We start from the raw sequence: 24,379 nt of genomic DNA, 5'->3' as shown, positions 1-24,379 counted from the left end.
GGTTGTGGCTATTTATCCTTTACTGCAAGCATCAGGCATGGTGCATTTCAAAACACACGCACACAAGACACGTGTACAACAACAACAACAAAAAGGACACGGCCTTTGTGCATTGTGCCAATATCGTTCATGAGCAGTTTGCGTGTGGTCCTCCATTCATAGGTCGCCATCAACATTATAAGTGAGATTTTAGTGGCCAATTGACGGCAGTGAGTGATAGAGAGATTGGCGTCTGTAGAACTGCCTGCCAGTCAGCTAGTAACATCTGCTCACATTTATTTTCTGGCGACCAAAATCAAGAAAATCCAAAATGTAGTCCTTCCGAAGCTGATGTTTTTTGCACACACAGGCTGAGTGTCTTTACGAGTGTAGTGAGCGACTTCTGAGACACGTCGAGTAGAAGGCGCCTTATTTATTAAGAGCACACTTGGCGATACATTGTGTAACGCAGCTAAACATAGGCGATCCAAACACGTAGCCCCATCTCCGGCTTCGCTACGCAAGCTTGTTCGACCAGCACCAGCGACGGCGACGGAGAGAGTCTTCCAGAAGATCAGCCACGTGGTCGGAGACGAAGAGATGACGTTGAGCAGCGACGCAGCCAGGACCCAGGACCCGTAACAGCCACGAACCTCTGGTTCGGTCCCTCTTATATCTGTCCCGGCGCGGTCAAGCTCCACCTCTGGCCACGCCCCCTTTCCAGAACCTTCGAGCTTGTTCCCGGAGCTTCTCGACTGACTCCGCCTTTCACCTTTACCCCAGATATGCCCCCCTTATAATAAGGCATTATGTAATGCAGCTATGACCGTAGTTACCACTCCCGGCCGACCGGTGTCACCCTGTCATTACACAAGTGTTCTTCACGTGCTTTTATGGTTTTCCAGTCTGCACTCTTGTTCTGCTACAATAGGGTTTTATCGTCATCGTTTACAGATTTGACGTATGTATCCTGAGCTTCTTTCGCACCGTACTATATGAAGGTGCGGGGGAAGGACAACAAACTAAACGCAAAAAGCAATTATAAAGAAACGAGTTTTCAATTTAGATTTTAAAGTGCATAGCTCCAGTGGCTCGGAAGGCAAGAGCGTTCCAGACGGCCGCAAAAGCGCATCTGAAAGTGCGCGAAGCGGTGAGCATCTTCATTGTTTTTTAGCGTTAACTTTGTTTACTATATGAAATTTCCATAAATAAACGTACACAGACGAAAATAAATATAGTTTTTTTTAATTACTGTATTTACTGTACCGTATTTACCACTCCAATCCCGAAGACTCTATATGGGGTGACGTATATACGTGCAGTATTTTCATTGCTTAAGCTGTATGTACGCAGTGTGTAATGCGGCGATTATATTTGACATTGAAATCAAGCGTAGCTACTTTTTTTTGTCTGTCACGCACACACGGTGCCGATCGCCGGACCGTGCCACAGCCTTTGGAACGGCTTAGCCGGATCGGCCCGTGACCACCGCATAATCGCTGTGTCGGTCAATCGATGATCGGCTGGATGTGAACTATAGGCATTGTCACGGTTTCCGAGACCAGGCTTTGGTGTCTTTCATTCTCAAGTGACGGACCCGCAATGAATCCGTAGATTGAGCGACGAGAGACTTTGGTGTGGGCCTTTTGATATTCGCTCGTCGCGCCTCCAAATTCTCGCCGTCAACTCCGGGAAAAAAAAGCACGACAGTTTGTCATTTGTACGCGATGCATTTTAATTGGAAATGCTGTACACATCCCGTACTTGTGCCTCCGAATCAGAAGGCATTTTTTTTAATATGTTATTTTTTATAAAAGCATGAAAAATTATAATCGTAAAAAAAACACATTCACCATCAATCACCACCCACTCCTCTTCAACATGCTCACATTTTCAAGTGTAAAACATAGCAATGACATTCTCACCCATTTGTCACCCGTGTTGAATCCATTGGCTAAGTACAAACTAAGTTAAACATTCGATATTAAACGTTACTAGTTTTTTTTACTTTTCAAATAAACGAAAAGTCTTCATCCCTGAAAATGTAATTATCTTGTATTCAATTTGCTATTCACTTGCATAGATGCTATTAGAGTAGGGCAAGATGTGATGAAGAATGATGCTCTAGTTTTATATATGAGGTGGATGGAGGTTGAACGTGTACTCCAAGCCATTCATCCACTATTCTGGTAGCAAGAGCACAGCTGTCAACCCATACGGTTTACGCCATATTCTTGTACAGGGAAATCGAGTTTGCAGGCCATACGGCGTGCAGCCCTTGTGATGGGACTTTGTAGGAAAAACATTGAGATTCATAAGGGGCACGTGGTGACCAATAAGGTCTGAATTGGTCTGTAATAAGGCAGGGCACTGATAAGGGGTTGACAGCTATGCAACAGGGCATCCTTATCAAACTGTACTCGGTAAGGGGGTCAAACACCTTTGACGACTTCAACACACTTCACACATGTAAAACAGATCGCATATTCAGCTCAACAATTTCGCGACTACCTCATTAATGCCAACACACACTTCACGCCAATGCAGTAAAACGCATTGCGATTGCACACGCGTAGCATCTCAGCGTCGTGTGTTGTTCGCGTCGCGTGAAAGCGGCCCTGGAAGCTGTTGCCGTGTTTGCTTGCCCGACCAAAGTTGGACTGACATTCGCGTGTAGTCGAGTCTCTTTAACCGTAACGCGCGTCAGTTTCGCCGTCGTACGCGATTGGCTCGCTGCGTGAACTTTGTGTGGGGGGGGGGGGGAAATAAATGAACATTTAAAAAAGAAAATTCCTTCCTCAGGGTTATTAAAGCACGTGTAAAGTTCATTTTTGCTAGTTGCCTTTTCCGTTGTTTGGTTCTAACATTCGTACCATAAACATCGTAATCCAGTTTTAACATTTACAAACACTTGCACGATTACCCAATACACAAAAGTGGAACCCTCATGCATTGATAACCGAGGAGAGAAATATTTTAACAAGCCCACACAATTAAAGCTAATTAAATATGCATCACCCATTGTGGGATAAAAGTCATCGGTTAAGTTTGAGCGAACTTGACGACTTAATAATAAAGCTGACAGCCCTTCAAGAAGTATGCTGAGAAACACGTTAACCAACGTTTCGGGATGTTTCGCCTCACTGTTGCGAATTAACCCGAAATGGCGGTGGCTACGTTCCCAATTATACTCCTGAAAATTGAACCAACATGTGGTCGTATTTAAATAACGCTTTGATAAAACAGCGAAAATCACAATACAATTGGAGGCATTTCCCATGACCGCGTTCGCCATGGCGGTGGGGGGAAAGAAAATAGAAACGTAAAAACGCTCCACTCATTAATGGATTCGGGCGGGCGAGAACGCTGGTCTCGTCGACCACCGGAGGTGATGGATAAATCACAGCCTCAGTGCCACAGAAACCGACGTCCGATTGTCACTTTTGAGGTCTTTTGTCGCAGCCTCAACGTAAAACAACAACAACAAAAACGACCGACAGCGGCGTCGGCGTCGCAGAGTTCGCAAACTCATTGCTCCGTGCAATACAGCATCATTTTAAAATTACATTACGCCCATATGCCACGTACAAACGCATTCAAACATTATGTTCAGTAGTAAACAGTATATTAAGGCACGGACGACTAATAGCACGGAAGATCCCAACAACGTTCAAAACACAGGCTGTATGCGTTTTTTTTACGAGTTTCAGTGGCATGATCCGCAAAAAGTCGTGGTGCATTCACAGTGTCCCGTTGAAAACCATTTCAAGTAAAAAGGCCTCTGTCCCTGCGGCAGTTTTTTCCTTTAGGAAAATGAAATCGACGTAAGAATTCCCACAAACGCACCGTGGACATCACCGAGGGCGCGGCAACTCGGTACGCTGCGTGTTCGCGCTGGTCGGAATTAACTTGAACTTTTTTAGGAAAAAACATGGCTTCCCCGTAAATGTACAAAGAAAATTAAAAAATACAAATTCTTGGTTATTTCGGCAAAGTCACGTAGAAGGGAAACAATAAAATAATAAAAACATAAAACTTTACCGAAAGAGCCAAGAATATGAATCCCTGCAGTCGCGAAAGCTTTAAATCAAAATTTTAAAAATACAAGTTTGATAAACTTTGGGTCATTCCCTTGGAGCATTATGTAGGAGCCTTGGCATAAAAAAATGCACCCAAGTGAACACCAAATTCGATTAGAATTATCTAAAAAAATAAATCATCACAGCAGCAGGTTAATTTGCATTAAAATATTTTTTTTGGGGGGGGGGGTCCTCTCTCATCACATCTGGTCAATGTGTAGCATAACTGTGAAGCGCGTCCCATCACTTAAGAATTTTGTCAACGCTCGGCACCGCCATGGCCGGCGGCTCACTCGCACGCGGCATCGGCACTCGGGAGCGACACACGGCTGTTCTCTTCGAACGCGGCGGTGGGTCGCGTTTCCTGAGGAACACCGCGCGTTATGGAAAAATCTCGCGTTATAATAACTAAACATACGTCAGAGGCTAAAGCACGGTTCGCGACAACGTGTGGAGATGCGTACGCAGGCTGAGCAAAGACTTGAGGATCGTGGGTAGCATCTAGAAGCATCCAGCAGCATCCCGCCCTGTTTAGATGCTACGCCGAGGCAGCCGCACAGCCGCTTATTCCAACCTCGCGTTATATCCAATTCGCATTCCGCGTTGTGAAAAAGTGTTCCCGAGTACATTCATCACGTTATATCCAATTCACGTCGTGAAAACAACACGCGTTCATAGGAGAACAGACTGGATGTTCATCGCTGACCATTGCAAGAACGGCACTGTGGGTGCGTTGAAAACATGTGGGGACATCAAGGTGCCAAGCATCTGACCTCAGTGTTCCCGTCACCAGTGATACATTTTCCCTCCGATAAAGGCATGCATACATACAGTGCACAACCAAACACCTGACTCCCCCTCCTCTTTTCGTAACTACATTAGTGTTTTCATCCCACTTGTCAAAAACTTCAGTCGACTTCGAACTCCGAGACACTGTCGGGATCCAAAATGTTGTGCTGCGGGGAAGAAAGAGATTTTTTAAAAATTATTATTCGTTTACAACTTTTCACACCGGTTGGCAATGTAGCACGTTCAAATTGTGATCAACACCAACTTGGTCCATTCCGCTGGGCCGCTGACATTAGCATCGTTTATTCTGGAAGCATCGCAACAGGAATTACTAATGTGAGCCAAGTGTGTGTGTGTCCCGCGCGTGACGTCACTCCACGAGCCCCCCCCCCCCCCCTCATTAATAATCATGAGCGGGTAACGTCACTACACGTTGCACGCCTCCCCAATAACAATTAGCGGGTCACGTCACTCCACATGGGGCAACCCCCCCCCCCCCTTTAATAATTAATCATAAGCTGAACAATTTTTCTATTGAATATTTTAGATTTACTGTAATATATACCCATCCTTGGACGGGCAAACAAGCTAGTGTAAGAATAATTCTACTGTGTCTGCGACTACGTGACAAAAATGTGAAGGGTGCATTACTAATGAGAAATAACGCTAAGTACAGTAAAAAACCTGGGATTGCGAGCATAATTCGTTCCGGAAACGTGTTTGTAATCCAAAGCGCTCGTATATATCAAAGCACTCGCATATCAGTTGTGATCACGTGACGCTCGGCAGACAAAAGCGTATACGTTACTACTCGTATTGCAAGACCCTCGCTCGTTTATCAAATTAATATTTACTTAAAATTTTTGCTCGTCTTGAAAAACACTCGCAGACCAAATTACTCGCAATCCAAGGTTTTACTGAAGCACCAATGTACAATATATCGACACCGACAACGTACCTCCCACAAAAATAAGATGTCCTAGTTATGGACTAGTTGATGAACTTGCTACCAGAGTCATTGAGAGTGAGATCCATTATTCAGCTGACAGGTGGACGTATTATTTGTGTTATTTACGCTTGGTTACCCAGGAAAGCCTGTTAAATGTTCCCCCAGTGGAGGAGAATAATTGCTATAAAGTTTATTGAGTAATTTGTGGGGCTTTTATTTAGTTGCTTAGCAAGTTTGGACCATGGCACCGGCACGGCATTGCCCTACAAACAATAAAAAAAATCCTCATCCCTGAAAATGTAATTTTCTTGTATTAAATTTGCTATTCACTTTGCCCAATGCTATTGGAGTTGGGCGAGATGTGAAGAATAATGTTCCAGTTATATTTTTGGGAATCGGGTTAAGCAATTCAAGAAGGTGCGAGGCAGATGCCCGAGTTTGATTCCTGCTCACGACCAACACCAGTGACGATTACTTAAACCGGCCCTGGCCCTCCCCTAGGTCGACTCACCCTCAAATGAGCACCTGGTGCAATGTGTGAACATTGCCACTGGGGAGATAAAGGCGGTCGGGCGTGGTGTTGGCCACCCACCCCCCTTGATCGCTAACAGCACTTGCTCCAGCATCCTGTTAAGGCTACACGGTGGATATACGCCGGATCTTTACGGCTGTCCTGACTTTTGGGCCACCCTGCACGTGCCGTGGGGGGGTGTGGGGGGGGCGGTGGAGGGGGCGTCTCAATAATTGACATCGATAAATACTTTCTAGACGTTGGTCGTACTCGAGTGTGCGCGTGCGTGCGTGCGTGCACATGGCTCACCCAGCCGCCCTGCTTCATAATCCACGGCGAAAACCTCTCCTCCAGGTACTGAGCTCCAAAGCCCATGATCCTCGTCACCGCCCGCTGGTTTATTCCAGCCATCCTCTTGGTCAGGTCCATCGCCAAGGCGATCTGCAACACCTCCGGCGGCCGCACCGATGCGTCGCTACCGGGCGTCGGCTGCTGGGCCACCACCGGGGTGACGACGCTCGAATCGGCGACGTCCGCGGCGGGAAATTTGTTGGGAGTGGCGGCGGCGGCGGCGGCGCGAACATGGACTGGGCGACAGGCCTCCGGGCTGGGGGTGGTGTCCTGCGTCTCGGCCGTGATGTACGCGTTGATGAATTTGCAGAAAAAGATGTAGGAAATTCCGCGCAGGTCCACGTCCTGTTGGATCTGCAACGGTAGTCGTCGTAGGGAAAGAGAGAAGTGGGATTTTATTACGATTGTCACGGTTTAAATGTTGCCAACGCAATGGGAGTTGAGTGCCGCCCGCTCCCATTGTCCCGCACCTCCGATTAGCGCGGTCGGCTACGTACGTTGCAAAGGAATTTCAACGTACGTATATTGTTCCCATATCACCCCCTCCGAGTACATTCGTTTCATGGGCTATAAAATTAGTGCATTCCGAGTGAAGCATTGAGGGTGAAGAGGGCACAAAGGAGAGGGTGTTCCGTTCTGAGTGGCAGCACAAATACATGGCAAATTCCTGAGGTTGTATCACCAGCTTTCATCTGCATGCATGCATGTTGAACTTCTTTCGCACCGCACGTAGCCAACCGTGGTAATTCGGAGGTGCGGGCGAAGGCCAACAAACCGAACAGAAAATTCGGTTCTAAAGGAACGTCTTTTAAAATATGGATATAAAAATGCATAGCTCCAGTGGCTCCCTAATATCGGAAGAGCGTTCCAGACGGCTGCAGAAGCGCATCTGAAAGTGGTGCGCGACTGCCGTGACCGTCTTTGTTCGGTGGCTTAGCCAAAAGCCGCTGCCGCGAGGATGAACCGGAGTGTCGCGCGATTGTTTACGGTCCTTGACGAGATCAGCAAGGTTATTGAGATTCATTTGTGGCAAGCACTTTTGTGTGTAACGAGTGCGACTTTATAACGCATAAATTCGGAAAAACCGGAAACCTGAAACCCTTCAAGGGTGTCTTGCGTAACGACGTTCCTGTGCCGTCTTCAGCTCTCCTCGAGTGAGTCTTTGCTGTGCGCTCATCTACCGAGCAAACGCCGAAATTCCGCTCGACCACATTATGCAGATAACCACAGTCTTTTTTTTCTCCCGTGTATTTACGCGTGACTGAGCCATCATTCGTAATGAACAAGAAAACCGATTCGTCCTTTCATGCGGCTCTATGGTTTATGTGCTTTACTTTTGGATTTGGCTTTGACGTGCCTTAAAAATAAAATAAAAAAGAGATGTATAACTGGCGAAGTTTTAGGCTGTGGCCCTACTTCATAGCACATAAAACCTACGTACGCCCATGGAAAGGAGGTTTAATAAAACTAAACTGTTTTTTATTTGACCAGGTAAGGCCCACTGATCTATGTAGCTCTTATTTCAGAAGCGACCTGGCCATCACAAATGATAGCTCAACGAAGTGGCTTCTCAAGTGTAAATCTATAGCAGCCAAATGCTCGAAACGCGTGATGTCGATTCTAAATGTGGAGGGGAAAAAAAACGGAGGACTTGGAGAAAACTCCACGCGACCACGGGGAGAGAGACACTGCAAACTCCAAATATACAGCAGCAGGCGTCAGGGTCGGGATCATATCCACGACCTCCTGTATACCTCGTGAGGTAGTTAACATCTCCTAGCCACTGTGATGATGATGATGATGAGAGAGAGACACGCAAACTCCAAATACACAGCAGCCGTCAGGGTCGGGATCTTACCCACGACCTCCTGTATACCAGGCGAGGTAGTTAACATCTTGCCACGGTGGCGAGATGTTAACAAAGCTAAATTAGACAATGTTTATTCTGCGACTTTCACCGTCGTTGAGATTGTTGGGTGCTGCGTTCCCTGCCAATTTGCTCGCCAGCACAATCGTGAAATTGCCTCGCGTGTGATTCTACAAAGTTTTTTTCTGGGTTACATATTTAAAAAGGTCTCATCACATGCCGGTTATTGTCGGAAATGTTGAGTCGCTGCACCGATTGATTGACCTAGGGTTGGCGGGCTTGTAACAGCGCGCTAAAACCGCTCCACAACCTCCCCAACCCACCCACCTGGGTGCACACACATACACACCTTTATATATTTATAAAGCATTCCTGCACTGTATCCACCCGAGCTCGGTTAAGAAACTGGTTTACCAACACTGACCAATCATTCCTGTTTACCCACATTCATTGCCCCATTTTTTTCACCAACGCCCTTCACATTTACACAATCCTCTGCACCATGTGCTGCTGTCTGTCTTGAAGTTTTGTATACGATGATAATGAAGATTTGCATACGATTATAATGAATATAAATATAATGTGGGTACGTGTCAGCTTTTGGGACTTGAGCTAAGGCACCGCCAAAACAACGGCCTACTATTGTCCATATTTACAGCTTACGAGTTCGAAACGTTCACTATTACAATACGTAAATCGCGAGCGTCATTGTGGAGAATACACGTAACAAAAATAAAGAGGCAGAATATAATACGACCTCATCATGTATCATGTCGTACGAAGGAGGCAATGTCACAGCGGTACACTCCACTACTCCGGCGGAAAATTCACTTGCTCAACAACCACCTCAAATGTTAAATTGTGGCCGTCGCTCTCCATAAACATGAACCATGAAACAAAGAAGGCCCGAACCAATACATTGTGGCCGAAACGTCGTGATTTTTGTTATTTTATTTTTTACCTACGTGACTTTACCCAATAGAACCAAAGAGTACGGATCCTAGCAGTCACGAAAGCTTTAAATCTAGAACATTACATATGGTCGCACTCATTACACACAAAAGCACTTGCCACCAATGAACCTTTCTAATCTGGTCGAGCATAAACCACCATCACCACGCGACACTCCGTCATCCTCGCAGCGGTGGCGGCTTTTGGCTAAAGCCATCGAACAAAGACGGTCACCTGCATCGTGCAGCGCTACCAGAAGCGCTTCTGCGGCCCTCTGGAACGCTCCTGCCTTCCAATATGAGGAAGCCACCGGAGCTATGCACTTTTAAATCCGACAGGTTGAGAACTCGTTTCTCCAGAACTGCTTTTTGGCGTTTAGTTTGTTGCCCTTCGCCCGCACCTCCGATCAGCACGGTGCGAAAGAAGTTCACCATATGTAGGTCAAATGTGTAAACGATGACGGTAAAAGCCCATTGTGACGGAAGAAGAGCGCAGGCTGTAAAACCATGAAAGCACGTGACTAACACGTGCAAAAAAAACACTCAGCCTGCGTGTGTGTTGTGCAAAAAAAAACTATCAGCTTCGGAAGGACTTGCATTTGGGCTCTTCTTGACTTAGGCCGCCACAAAATAAATGCGAGCAGATGTGACCAACTGATCGGCAGGCAGCCCCTACGGATGCCCATCTCTATCGCTCACTGCCGTCAATCGGCCACTATATTCTCAGTTATATTTCGATGGTCACCGATGAATGGAGGGCCGCACAGAAACCGCTCCTGAAAGATATCAGCACAGAACATAGAAACGCGTGCATCCATGTTGAATTTCTTTCGTACAGTGTGAAAGTTCAATGTGCATACACACGTTCTTGTAGCTGCAATAGAATTTGTTGTTAAATGCGACGTAATTTACAGAATTGAATCCAAACTCTACGCATTACATGGCATTCGATGGTGTTGAGTTTTCACGGTGATCCTCACACAGTCATGGTCATCGAGGGCCGGAGTGCAGATCGACTTCTCACGACATCGCATTCATAATACGGTGTGGGCGATAACAACCGCCCCTCCGCGCACGACAGAGCAGTTGAGGAGCTGAGAGCGACGACGACCGGCGGGAGCCACGCGTGTGTGCGCTGGAACACTCGTGCCGCGGGAGAACGTGCGAGGGATCTGCGTGCGTGCCTGCTTTTCGAGGGCGTCGCCGCTTAATCCGAGCAGGGTCACGAGCTCCGCGATCAGCTCCGTCTCGTTTTGCAGCTCCGTCTCTTTCGCCGTCGCCGCCGCCGCCAAGCCTGCGCAAAGACGCACGCGAAAAGATGAACGCACACGCAAAGCACACGCAAAGCACACGCAAAGCACACGAACGCACACGCAAAGCACACGCAAAGCACACGAACGCACACGAACGCACACGCAAAGCACACGAACGCACACGCAAAGCACACGCAAAGCACACGAATGCACACGCAAAGCACACAAACGCACACGCAAAGCACACACAAAGCACACAAACGCACACGCAAAGCACGAACGCACACGCAAAGCACACGCAAAGCACGAACGTAACGGATGCGTTGGGGCGAGATGGCCGTGCGAGTACAACGCCAATGTCAGAATCTGAATATTTATTTAGACTGGGGGAGGACTCTGATAAGCTATGAAGTTTATTGTTCACAGATGTCCAGTAGGGGCAAGGGGTAAGAACGTTACAACAACAACAAACAACACACAACAACGCGATAACAGTGCAAAGTACAAGAACGGTTAACAAATCACCCAAACAAAAACAAACACTAAACCATTCCCAATCCTGCCAGACAAAGCCCACTGGGGTATTGACTTATTGTTCAAAAGAGACCTGGCCACAAATGATAGCTCCACAAAGTGGCTTATCATTTGGACATTCGTAGCATCACAATAATCGAAATCATCTCAATGCACATTTCTAAATGTGGAGAGAAAAACGCGGAGGACCCGGAGAAAATCCCACGCGGCAACAAGGAGAACATGCAAACTCCAAATATACAGCAGGTGTCAGGGTCGAGATCAAACCCACGACCTCCTGCATACCGGGCGAGGTAGTTAACATCTCCTAGCCACCGTGATGATGATGAAAGAGAGAGAGAGAGACATGCAAACTCCAAATATACAGCAGACGTCAGGGTCGGGATCAAACCCACGACCTTCTGCATACCGGGTGAGGTAGTTAACATCTCCTAGCCACCGTGATGATGATGAAAGAGAGAGAGAGAGACACGCAAACTCCAAATATACAGTAGGCGTCACGGTCGGGATCAAACCCCTGACCTCCTGCATACCTGACACGGACAAATAGATTGTCTTGTCTTGTATTTTCATATTTTTAGAGTGCCTTTACTCAAGGCATAGATTTAAAAAACCCTTATGAAAAAAGAATAATTTAGATGGCATGCAAGGGCTGAGGCTAGAAGGGTACTTATGGGTTACAGGAGGGTAGGGGAGGGACGGGAAGGAGTGGAGGGGCGAGGGGAGGGATGAGAATGGGCAGTAGAGAAGAGGTGAGGCTTTCAAAGAGGAACTAAAAGAGGTTAGGGAGGGACTGCTTCGTGTACAGGGGCAGTGTTGAGTCAATGGGTAGTGTTCAGTCTATGGGCAGTGCTGAGTCTATGAGCAGTGTTGAGTCTATGGGTGATGTTGAGTCTATAGGCAGTGTTGAGTATGGTGCAGTGTTGAGTCTCTGGGCAGTGTTGAGTCTCTGGATAGTGTTGAGTCTATGGGTCAGTGTTGAGTCTATGGGCAATGTTGAGGCAATGGGCAGTGTTAAGTCTATGGGTAGTGTTGAGTCTATGGGCAGTATTGAGTCTATGGGCAGTATTGAGTCTATGGGCAGTGTTCAGTCTATGGGCAGTGTTGAGTCTATGGTGCAGTGTTGAGTCTATGGATAGTGTTGAGTCTATGGGCAGTGTTGAGTCTATGGGCAGTGTTGAGTCTATGGGCAGTGTTGAGTCTATGGGCAGTGTTGAGTCTATGGGCAGTGTTGAGTCTATGGGCAGTGTTGAGTCTATGGGCTGTGTGAGTCTGTGGGCAGTGTTGAGTCTCTGGTGCAGTGTTGAGTCTATGGGCAGTGTTGAGTCTATGGGCAGTGAGTCTATGGGCAGTTGAGTCTATGGACAGTGTTGAGTCTATGGGCAGTGTTGAGTCTATGGGCAGTGTTGAGTCTATGGGCAGTGTTGAGTCTATGGGCAGTGTTGAGTCTATGGGCAGTGTTGAGTCTATGGGCAGTGTTGAGTCTATGGGCTGTGTGAGTCTGTGGGCAGTGTTGAGTCTCTGGTGCAGTGTTGAGTCTATGGGCAGTGTTGAGTCTATGGGCAGTGAGTCTATGGGCAGTTGAGTCTATGAGCAGTGTTGAGTCTATGGTGCAGTGTTGAGTCTCTGGGCAGTGTTAAGTCTCTGGACAGTGTTGAGTCTCTGGACAGTGTTGAGTCTATGGGTAGTGTTGAGTCTATGGACAGTGTTGAGTCTATGGGCAGTGTTGAGTCTATGGGCAGTGTTGAGTCTATGGTGCAGTGTTGAGTCTATGGGCAGTGTTGAGTCTATGGGCAGTGTTGAGTCTCTGGACAGTGTTGAGTCTCTGGACAGTGTTGAGTCTATGGGTAGTGTTGAGTCTATGGACAGTGTTGAGTCTATGGGCAGTGTTGAGTACAGTGCAGTCTTGAGTCTATGAGCAGTTTTGAGTCTATGGTGCAGTGTTGAGTCTATGGGCAGTGTTGAGTCTCTGGACAGTTTTGAGTCTATGGGCAGTGTTGAGTTTATGAGCAGTGTTGAGTCTATGGTGCAGTGTTGAGTCTATGGGCAGTGTTGAGTCTATGGTGCAGTGTTGAGTCTATGGGCAGTGTTGAGTCATTGGGCTGTGTGAGTCTGTGGGCAGTGTTGAGTCTATGGTGCAGTGTTGAGTCTATGGGCAGTGTTGAGTCATTGGGCTGTGTGAGTCTGTGGGCAGTGTTGAGTCTATGGTGCAGTGTTGAGTCTCTGGGCAGTGTTGAGTCTATAGGCAGTATTCAGTCGATGGCCAATGTTGAGTATATTGCAGTCTTGAGTCTATGAGCAGTGTTGAGGCTATTGTGCAGTGTTGAGTCTGGGCAGTGTTAAGTCTCTGGACAGTATTCTTAGTTTTTTTCGGTAAAGTCACGTTGAAGAGAAACAACAAAATAACAAAATATATATAAAACAATAAAAAATTCTCACGACGTTTCGACCATAACTCAAACGGTCATCATCAGGTGTGTCGGTTTGCATAAATTTATTTTTAAAACGGCACATTTTTTTATTTATAAAAAAAAACGTTGGCGTCACGCGCAGCGATTGGCAGTTTGCCCAGGACTAGTCCATCTATTTTTTTTTAAAGAGGAGGGGGGAGACGAAATTTTTTATAATGTATGCTGTCTGAAAGCCACTGTAAGCGTGAACAATCAATCAAGAACTGAAATGATTTATCAAATCTTTCCAATGATTGCTAAGATAGAATCCATCTTCTCGGTTGAAATTGTCTCTGTGCTTGTATATGTGGATAGCCTCATGAACGAATCTCTCATGGAAGCCAGATGGCTTACAAAGAACCTCCGTCTTGGAAAAGTCAATGGCATGTGAGCCTACTGAATTAGAACAATGATCTGCTACGGCCGAGGTGTTGGTCCTACCGTGTTTAAGGTCTGCTTTATGTTCACGAATGCGGTCCGAGACATGGCGTTTGGTTTCTCCAATGTAACTACTACCACAGAGGCAACTTAGTTTGTAGACACCAGGGTATTGTATGTCCGGAATCACATCTTTTACAGACGGAACCAGATCACGGATTTTATGTAATGTGTTGAAACGGACCTGGATCTTGTGTTTATTCAAGATTTTGGAGATCTTTTTTGTGATCCCAGCAATGTAGGGTAAAGTGATGGTTTTGAAAGGCTCCTCAAGAGGGTTCTTCTTCATGGTTTGAGTGATAGCTTTGCGGATTGTATAGTCGGAGTAACCATTAGCCCTAAGAGCTTGGTGTACGTGCTTGAGTTCACTGCTTATGTGTTCCTGGTCGGATATGCATTGGGCTCTATGATACAGAGTCTTGATGAGAGAATTCTTCTGTGATGGATGGTGGTGGGAATCCGGTTTCAGATAAGCATCCGTATGGGTAGCTTTCCTGTAGACAGAGTGGCTCATTGAACCATCAGGTCTCTTTTTAATTAGGACATCCAAAAAAGGTATCTTGCCATCTATTTCGACTTCCATGGTAAATCTGATGGCTGGGTGTATGGAATTGATGTGGTCGAAGAATTGGTCTAGAGCAGGCCGGCCATGTGGCCAGATGACAAAAGTGTCATCCACGTACCTCTTCCATAAGGTTGGGCGCAGAGTGGCAGTCTGGATGGCGTCAGTCTCAAATTTCTCCATGAAAATGTTAGCTATAACTGGAGAAAGGGGGGAGCCCATTGGGGTGCCCTCAGTTTGTTTGTAGAAAGTTCCATTCCAAGTGAAGTATGTATTGGTTAAACAGTGTCTCACCAGGGGGGGTACCTCAGTGTTTAGTCCTTGATGAACCAAGTCTTCAATGATTGCAATGGTGTCAGGTACAGGAACCTTGGTGAATAAGGAAACTACATCAAAACTGACAAGCAGGTCGTCTGGGGACAGGGAAATACCCTTGATTGTTGATACCAGGTGAGTAGAATTTTGTACCGCAGAGGTGGTCTTTCCAGTGAAAGGACGCAGGATTTCAAACAAAAAACGAGCTAGTTTGTAGGTGGGGGAGCTGATAGTAGAGACTATGGGACGAAGAGGTGTATCAACTTTATGTATTTTTGGTAAGCCGTATAATCTTGGTGGCCTGGCAGCAGAAGGTTTCAACGAAAACTGTTTAGATTGATCAATTAATGCGGTTGAATCAGAAATTATTTTGCTGGTTTGTGTGACGAGGCTGTTGGTGGGATCTCTTTTTATTTTTGTATAACTACCATCGTTGAGTAATTCTTTAATTTTGTTGTTGTATTCTATTTTATCCATGATGACAGTAGCATTGCCTTTGTCAGCTGAGAGAACTACAATATCATTCCTCTTTTTTAATTTATATAATTCAAAACGCTCATCTTTGCTGAGGTTGCTAGCTGGCATCTTAGCGTTTTTGAGGGTTGCAGCGATTTCAGATCTTGCTACGTCTGCAGCGATGTGACCCAGGCCCCTGAGAGCAACGTCTACTTGGGCAATTATATCATTAACTGGTATGTGTTTAGGTGTGACTGCAAAGTTTAGACCTTTAGCTAAAACGGATTTCAGACCATCGGAAATAGAACTGTTACTGCGATTAATTACGACTTTATTAACGTCTAACTTTTTGGTGTGTGATGATGACCGTTTGAGTTATGGTCGAAACGTCGTGAGAATTTTTTATTGTTTTATATATATTTTGTTATTTTGTTGTTTCTCTTCAACGTGACTTTACCGAAAAAACTAAGAAAATGAATTACTGCAGTCACGAAAGCTTTAAATCAAAATTTTCTCTGGACAGTGTTGAGTCTATGGGCAGTGTTGAGTCTATGAGCAGTGTTGAGTCTATGGTGAAGTGTTGAGTCTCTGGGCAGTGTTGAGTCTCTGGACAGTGTTGAGTCTCTGGACAGTGTTGAGTCTCTGGACAGTGTTGAGTCTATGGGCGGTCTGTATTTTAAAATTTCATAATTAACTTGCAATTTAGCAATCTTTGAAATAGCGGAATCAACCAGACTATGCGTTAATTGTGTTTTGACCGACCGTATGTGTTGCTTTATATGGTTTCCAAATTTTGCTAAACCCTGTTCGTCTGGTATGATTCTCTCTCTGTGTCCCCTGTTGTATCTGTGTTAGTTCCCCCTACTTGGGTTTCTGTATATACATCTGGGGTTATGTGTTTCCTCTCTCTCGTAAATTTAGCTCTTCTGTAGCTGATGATGGCTGCTTGTGTTGCAACCAAAACGTTGTACGCTATTATGTTATTTTATTATTTCTTATGTATACGTGACTTTACCGAGAAAAAAAACAAAGATTAATTCCTGCAATAACAAAAGTTTTGAATCAAGTATATGGGCAGTGTTGAGTCTATGGGCAGTGCTGAGTCTATGGGCAGTGCTGAGTCTATGGGCGGTGCTGAGTCTATGGGCGGTGCTGAGTCTATGGGCGGTGCTGAGTCTATGGGCGGTGCTGCTCAACGTACAGGGGAAATTGATTCCAGTGGAGTGACGCAAGGAGGGGGAAGGAGCACACACGGGGATTGGGCGCAGGGAGAAGGAGGGACAGAGACAGAGAGGAGATTGGAAATGAAGAGGATGAGAGGTGACGTGGAAGGAGACGGAGGGAGGCAAAATGAGGTGAACGAACACAAAGAATTTGTTTCGTTTGCTGCAGCACACTGGTACGTTGGAGAGCGATCCGCAAGCGTTGTGACAATTCCTCTCCCAACACCGAATCGGCTGGCGGGCGCCGCGCTCATTTACGGACATGCGCGCGTGCGCACACACACACAGTAACACACACACACAGTAACACACACACACAGTAACACACACACACACACAGTAACACACACACACAGTAACACACACACACAGTAACACACACACACACACACAGTAACACACACACACACACACAGTAACACACACACACACACAGTAACACACACACACACACAGTAACACACACACAGTAACACACACACAGTAACACACACACAGTAACACACACACACATACACACACAGTAACACCACACACACACACACAGCAACACTGCACGCGCACACACACACAGCAACACCGCACGCACACACACACAGCAACACACACACACACACAGCAACACACACACACACACAGCAACACACACACACACAGCAACACACACACACACAGCAACACACACACACACAGCAACACACACACACACAGCAACACACACACAGACAGCAACACACACACAGACAGCAACACACACACAGACAGCAACACACACACACACAGCAACACACACACACACAGCAACACACACACACACAGCAACACACACACACACAGCAACACACACAGCAACACACACACACAGACAGCAACACACACACACACAGCAACACACACACACAGTAACACACACACACAGCAACACACACTGACAGCAACACACACACAGCAACACACACACACACAGCAACACACACACAGACAGCAACACACACACACACAGCAACACACACACACACAGCAACACACACACAGACAGCAACACACACACACACACACAGCAACACACACACACACAGCAACACACACAGACAGCAACACACACACACAGCAACACACACACAGACAGCAACACCGGAACACCGCGCACACACAGACAGCAACACACACACAGACAGCAACACACACACACACAGCAACACCGCGCACACACACACAGCAACACCACGCACACACACAGCAACACCGCACACACACACACACAGCAACACCACACACACACACAGCAACACCACACACACACACACAACACCGCACACACACACAACACCGCACACACACACAGCAACACACCGCGCACACACACACACACAACACCATACACACACACAGCAACACCACACACACACAGCAACACCGCGCACACACACACACACAGCAACACCGTGCACGCACACACACACACACAGTAACACCGCGCACACACACACACAGCAACACTGCGCACACACACACACACAGCAACACCGCGCACACACACACACACAGCAACACCGCGCACACACACACACACACACAGCAACACCACACACACACAGCAACACCGCACACACACACACACACCACACACACACACACTGCAACACCGCACACACACACACACACAGCAACACCGCACACACACACACACCACACACACACACACCGCAACACCGCACACACACACACACAGCAACACCGCACACACACACACACCACACACCGCAACACCGCACACACACACACACAGCAACACCACACACACACACACACAGCAACACCGCGCACACACACACACACACACCACCGCACACACACACAGCAACACCGCGCACACACACACACACACCACCGCGCACACACACAACACCGGGCACTGACCGGCAGCTGCTTTGTGGTCCGTCTTTGACACCTTGCCACAATCACTCGCCAACGCGCGCGACAGCGTCCTGCCCTGCGACTGTCTGGGATCCTCGACGGACTGCACGAGCGTGCGGTCGCCGTACCGCAATTCCCCCTGGATTGTTTGGTCGGAGGCTCCCCCCACGATGCGTACGGGGCCGGAGAGCTGTGGGCCAGGATCGAGCGTGCTCCTCCGCTCCTCGACGGGAGTGCCCGGCGGGTGTCCGGGCACCCCACCGGATTCTAGGTGCCGGGACTGTGCCGTGTACAGCTCGTTTGCCAGACGCTCCAGCTGCCGCGTCACTTTCTCGTCGATTTCGGGCTTCTCGATGTCAACCGTTTCCTGGGCTGATTGCGCGCACACAGATAAACACACACGCATCAGATACGTATATACCCCACCGAAGGATCATAACCTTATCGTGGTGGTTTGTGTGTTCTATATACACACACAGATATACACAACAACTTCCATTCGCCACCAAGTGGCGGGGACGTCAGCACGGCGCTTGTGCCAGGCTATATGCACGATGAGGCCACGTGAAGTGTTGCCCTTTGCCAGGTCACGGGACAGACCCAGGTGGCATGGTTCGACTGACTGAGATGACTGAGATGGACAGGCCGATGCACCACCTGTGCCCTCCACTGTGCCAACTTTCTGTGTCTTAGCCGCCCGGCGCTCCGTTCGTTGTTGTGAGCGTCGCTCCTCTGCCCTACGTTGTTGCTGGAGGGCGACTGCCTCCAACTGCTCAGTAGCGTCCTCCAAAGAGGCCGATCTTGACACTGCTGGTACCGGTCATCGGCAAGTCCACTCAGCTCCACGTCCTCCTGTACCACATCACTCCATCTCTTCTCTAGCCCGTGCTGCGCCCATTTAGCCCCCTCTATCTGGCCGAACAAAAGCTTTTTAAGGCATGTGGTTAGGCATGCGGGCTACATTACCCAGTCAATGCAGCTTTGCCTGCCGGAGGAGCTCACTGATGAGACTTTGTCCAGATCTTTCAAGGATTTGTGAGCTCCTCACACAATCCAGCCTGGTTAAACCCAGGATGGATCGTTGGCCGGTCAGCCTTATTATTTCTAACCGGTGAAGATGTTCCATTAGGGGGGGTCCACGTTTCGCAAGCATAGAGGAGGGCATGACCGTGGCCAAGAAGACCCGAAGCTTCGTGTGGAGCGACAGACCAGGGAGCTTCCACACAGCGTTACGCAGCCGATGAAAATATAATGCCGCTCGACTGACTCGGAGTTAGACCTCTGCTGTCAAAATGGAGCCGGTCATGAGCACATTGCCCAGGTATGGAAAGCTTTCCACTCTCTCCACAACTGCCCCATCACCAACTGGGGCTTGTGGGAGTGGAGATAAAAACACACACACATATATATACACACGCACAGATAAATGATAAAGTGTATCAGCGGTTTATCTATGGGCATTTTTTGGCAGTATCAAAATGATGAAAAAAATAATAGGCGTCATCCTTCCTGGCAATAAGACAAGAGGCGTCAAGGTGTTCAATCACCAAAGAGAAACCCATTGCCCGGCAGCAAGTCGGCATTAACCACACGCACTTGTGGCAAAACATGGGAACAACATATAAGACTATGGGCATAGTCTTTGAAACTGATTGGCCTACACCAGAGACAACAGCCTTCTTTAGGGCCTAGTCTCATCAGCCAGTGCCAGACCACAGAGAACGCCAAAAGCCGAACAATATACAAAGACGGTACAAGTGTCAGAGGATTTATAGCTCGGGTCGAGCAGCTATCTCTTCGGAAGAGTATTTTGACAAGAGACACGGGGGGGGGGGGGGGGGGGGGTGGGTGGGAGGTGTGCCCTTTACCAGCGCTTTGCCCCTTCTTCTTGCTGGGCCGGAAGATGTTCTTAAGCGGCAGCGTGGACGGCCGAGGGGACGTCGGGGCGGGCTCGCCCGAGGCAACGGCCGCTTTGGATTTCCTTCTCATTGAGAAGAATCCGATCCTGTGAAAAGTTTTGCACGGCGCGCGTGACCACCTCCGCCTCTCGTTCCAACTCCGCAGGCCCCCGGCCCCCATCGAAACGACTATCAACCGAATCGGGGAACCGGGCCGCGTGGCTGACGCGGCCACCTCATGGCACTGGCGCCGTCAAAGATTCGGCGGCCTGCGAGTGTTGCGGCCACGAATGCCAAACCATCGACCCACGTCGTAAACACCCAGCAGCCGCCGCTGCTGCCTTCACTCTTTTAAAGGAGGAACGGATGAGATCCACTCTGCTTCTGAACAGACGAATAAGTGGATAACAACATCGAAAATCTCCACAAATCTGATTAAGCTAGTTGTAATTACTGGCGAATCGTCATACTCAGATTGTGTAAATGTTGTGGCTTGGTTCTCCAACACACCGGTGTGCTGTACTCGGACGAATTGGCCATGTTCTGTTTACGTGACAACCCTTACTAGTTGGCTGTGTCGGGTGGTGACGGGTTTAACGACACATTTACGTTTACGCGATCTAACCCAAAAACCTCTATTGCAGTCGCAGAAGTTAAACGAATGGATGAGCTGTTTATTGTGCACGTGGGAGGAAACCGGAGGAGCCCGAAAAAAACCCTCGAGCACAGTGGACCCAATTGACGCAGAATGGCAATTTGGTCCACTTGCTACACCGCCATCTCCCGCTGATCCAGGGAGCTGTTGGCTCCTAGACGCCCACCGGAAAAGACTTAGCGACATTTTGCCCCAACCCTATCTCGCGTCTCTTATTTCTTATTACGTCCCATCTTGGCCCCTGCGTTCACGATCTGTTATCCCTCACTACGCGTCCCCAGCCCACCCCCCGTGCTCAGTCACGTTTCCGCTACTTTTCCCTCCTTGGCTCCCCTCCATTTGGCATAAACTTCCACTTCACATCAAAACAGGCAACTTCACTCACCAGTTTTCGTTCCTCCCTTAAGACTCATCTTTTTTTAATAGCGTATCCCTCTACTGCTTCCTGTCCCCATCTTTAAAACCTCAACCATCCTCCACCTTCAGCCTCCTAAACCTCGCCCCTCGCTTTCTCTCTCATCAACCTCCCCCCGAAGCTCAAACCCAATCCCTTTTCCCCATCAGCCAAGACTAATGTAGTATTTTTTCATTCTTGTAAAAGGCTTTGACGAAAGCCCTCTATAAAATCCTAGGCAGGATGAGGGTTTGTTCTGCGATCCACCAACTCTCGCTGCCTCCACAGTGCCGGATTACAGGTGTGTGTCGTTCCACCTGCCACACCGGGAGATTGAACCGACGAACCTCCGTACTGCAAGTCCAGCGTGCCAACCACTCCACCGTGGTGGCAGCATTCAATACAGCAACATAGACTCGGACAATAACCGCTACTCAACTCCAGCCTTTGCCCCCTTGATCACCGAATTCAGAATTAGTCTTTATAGCCCGGAGGAATCCCAATGAGCTGCGAAGTGCTCCGTCGCAGATGTCCGGCAGAGATCTCTCGAGCCTCACCCTCGCCACTTGGTTTTGCCGCTGTGACCGACGGTGCCGGTGCCGCTCACGGGCAGCTGCGGCGTGGCAGGCTGTGGCGGACTCCTCCTCCGCTCCTCCTCTTCCGCCTCGTCCTCCGCCTCGTCCTCCGCCTCGCCGAGGGGCACCCCCCCCCGGTGAGCCCGACCCCTCAGCATCTCCTCGTCACGGTCGGACCAACCCTGCGTCACCATCATGTCCGCCGATTCCTCCTCCTCCTCCTTCTTCTTCTTCCTCTTCTTCTTGCCGTGCTTGATACTTTCCCAGCTACGGGAGGACACGAGCGAAAACTGCCACCTTCGTCCGATCGAACGCCGTCGCGTTCGCCAAGGCTCGTGCCAACGGGACACGATCAACAAGAGACGGCTGTTGTACTAAGCGTGTGACAACCCGCTGGCGATACTCATCGAAGGTAAATACACTGCAAAGCTTGCCTTGCTTAAACAGTTACTGTTGGAAAACTGTCATCCAAATGGTGCATTGACTCTACAGACCCTTTATATTTTTGGTCGCATTGTTTCGCCACGCATGATTGTTACCGAACTTCGTAACTATAATGGGCACGATCACCATCAACGGCACAACTGTTACCACCGTCACCAAGTCAAGAGCACCGTCGTAATTATCGTGGTGGCCCAACGTATGAATTCAAATTCGCCAACGTGACTTCTTTGCTCTCGCTTCTGCGTCCGCCAAAAATTGCGCGCGCATAAGAATCTATGGACTCTAAATTAACTTCAAGCGGCATGCGAATGATATGCGAGCGTCGCACCTGAGGGCTTTGATGACACGAGCAAAAAAAACCTTCAAGCAAGGCAATCGTGCGCGAGCGTTGGGTTTCCGCAGCGCTTTCCCACACATGCGCGGATCCCTTTCCGTAGTCCTCGCAAGGGTTTAACAATCAGCAGCGACTGCTACAGAATCGCAATCATAACAATTACTCATACTGGAGGAATCCGATGAGCTGTGAAGCTCTCGTTCACAGATGGCCACATATGAAAGCTCAACAAAGTGGCCCCCAATCGTTTAGACATTTAAAGCATCAAGATAATCTAAATAATCTCAATGCATGTTCTAAATATGGTGGGAAAAAACAGGAGGGCCCAGAGATTAAAAATCCATGCGAACACGGGGAGAGAGAGAGAGAGACATGCAAACTCAAAAATATACTTGGAACAGCATGACGAGATGACGACCAGCTGTCATACGCCTGGTGACATCATCGCAACAGGATAGCGGGGGGGGGGGGGGGAGGTGTGCTCGTATTGTCTGGCAAAGGTGAATCTTGAAATTATCGTTGGATTTCCGTAGTCAGGATATTCAGGGAAATCTTTTAGTCAAATCTACCGGGTTTTTCTAAATAGCAAGACAGCTTTTTTTTTCAAACTTTGTTCACACTGGATCGTCTTTATGTGGGTTATCTTCGACGGATTGACAGGGCAAGCGCATTCACACTTTCGACCTTCGTTGGAATCGATGAACAGTTATACGATGCGCACGCCTTAACAAACTCTAACACGCGAGCGTAACGATCGATCGCAATCATTAAAACGTTACAAAGCCCATCTCGCGGCGCCCAAACAATTCGCTCTGGCGACCTCCGAACTCCTGACCCTCCCAGACAACCGTCAACTATTGACCCCCCCCACCCCCACCCCTGCCCCACCACGAACCGGATGAGCTTTTTGAATCGCGTTTTGAATCCGTGCTTTTTCTCCTCGGCATTGTTGATCCTCTCGTGCGTCTCCATCCAATCGGGGTCCACCTCCACGCAATCGCGATGCGCCGAGCTCGTCATGGACCCGCTATTGGTGCCTGCAACGTCGTCGTCGCATTCGCCGGTCACAACCGATTAGGTCGCACTTACAAGGTCACGCTCGTTGCACACACACACACAAAACGCTTGCCACAAACGAACCACGATGCCTTGCCGATCTCGACAAGGAGCAGAAACCATCATCACCACGAACTCCGGTCATCCTCACAGCCGGCGGCTTTTGGTTAAGCCGTCGAAAACAGACGGTCACTGCATCGCACGCTTTCAGACGCGCCTCCGAGGACGTCTGGAACGTTCTTCCTTCCGGTATTCGGAAGCAACTGGAGCTGTGCACTTTTAAAACTGGATTAAAAACGTATTTCTTTAGAACTGCTTTTTTTGTTCAGTTTGTTGTCCTTCCCTGCACCTCCGATTAGCACGGTTGGCTACGTACGTTGCGAAAGAAGTTAAAAATACA

The 24,379-nt window shown here is 48.2% G+C and overlaps 1 protein-coding gene across 1 annotated transcript in view; it reads right to left on the bottom strand.

Moving 5' to 3' along the window:
* Window positions 1-1,689: 1,689 nt before the first annotated feature.
* Window positions 1,690-24,379, bottom strand: part of BCL2L14 (BCL2 like 14) — a 36,054-nt gene continuing 13,364 nt past the window's right edge. Inside the window, exons 4-10 of the mRNA XM_032958035.2 lie at window positions 23,819-23,960; window positions 22,128-22,412; window positions 20,492-20,628; window positions 18,627-18,995; window positions 10,660-10,769; window positions 6,617-7,012; window positions 1,690-5,014 (exon numbers count right to left, since the gene is read on the bottom strand). Coding sequence (XP_032813926.1) covers window positions 4,967-5,014; window positions 6,617-7,012; window positions 10,660-10,769; window positions 18,627-18,995; window positions 20,492-20,628; window positions 22,128-22,412; window positions 23,819-23,960 — 1,487 coding nt within the window. The 3' untranslated portion in view covers window positions 1,690-4,966. The remainder of the gene's footprint in view (window positions 5,015-6,616; window positions 7,013-10,659; window positions 10,770-18,626; window positions 18,996-20,491; window positions 20,629-22,127; window positions 22,413-23,818; window positions 23,961-24,379) is intronic.

This window comes from Petromyzon marinus, chromosome 21 (genome assembly GCF_048934315.1).
Source record: "Petromyzon marinus isolate PM22_M1 ecotype Great Lakes invasive population chromosome 21, UKy_Petmar_22M1.pri1.0, whole genome shotgun sequence".
In the NCBI taxonomy this organism is placed as follows: Eukaryota; Metazoa; Chordata; class Hyperoartia; order Petromyzontiformes; family Petromyzontidae; genus Petromyzon; species Petromyzon marinus.
The sequence above is the reverse complement of the archived record's forward strand: the minus strand, read 5'-3'. Positions and strand labels throughout refer to the sequence as shown.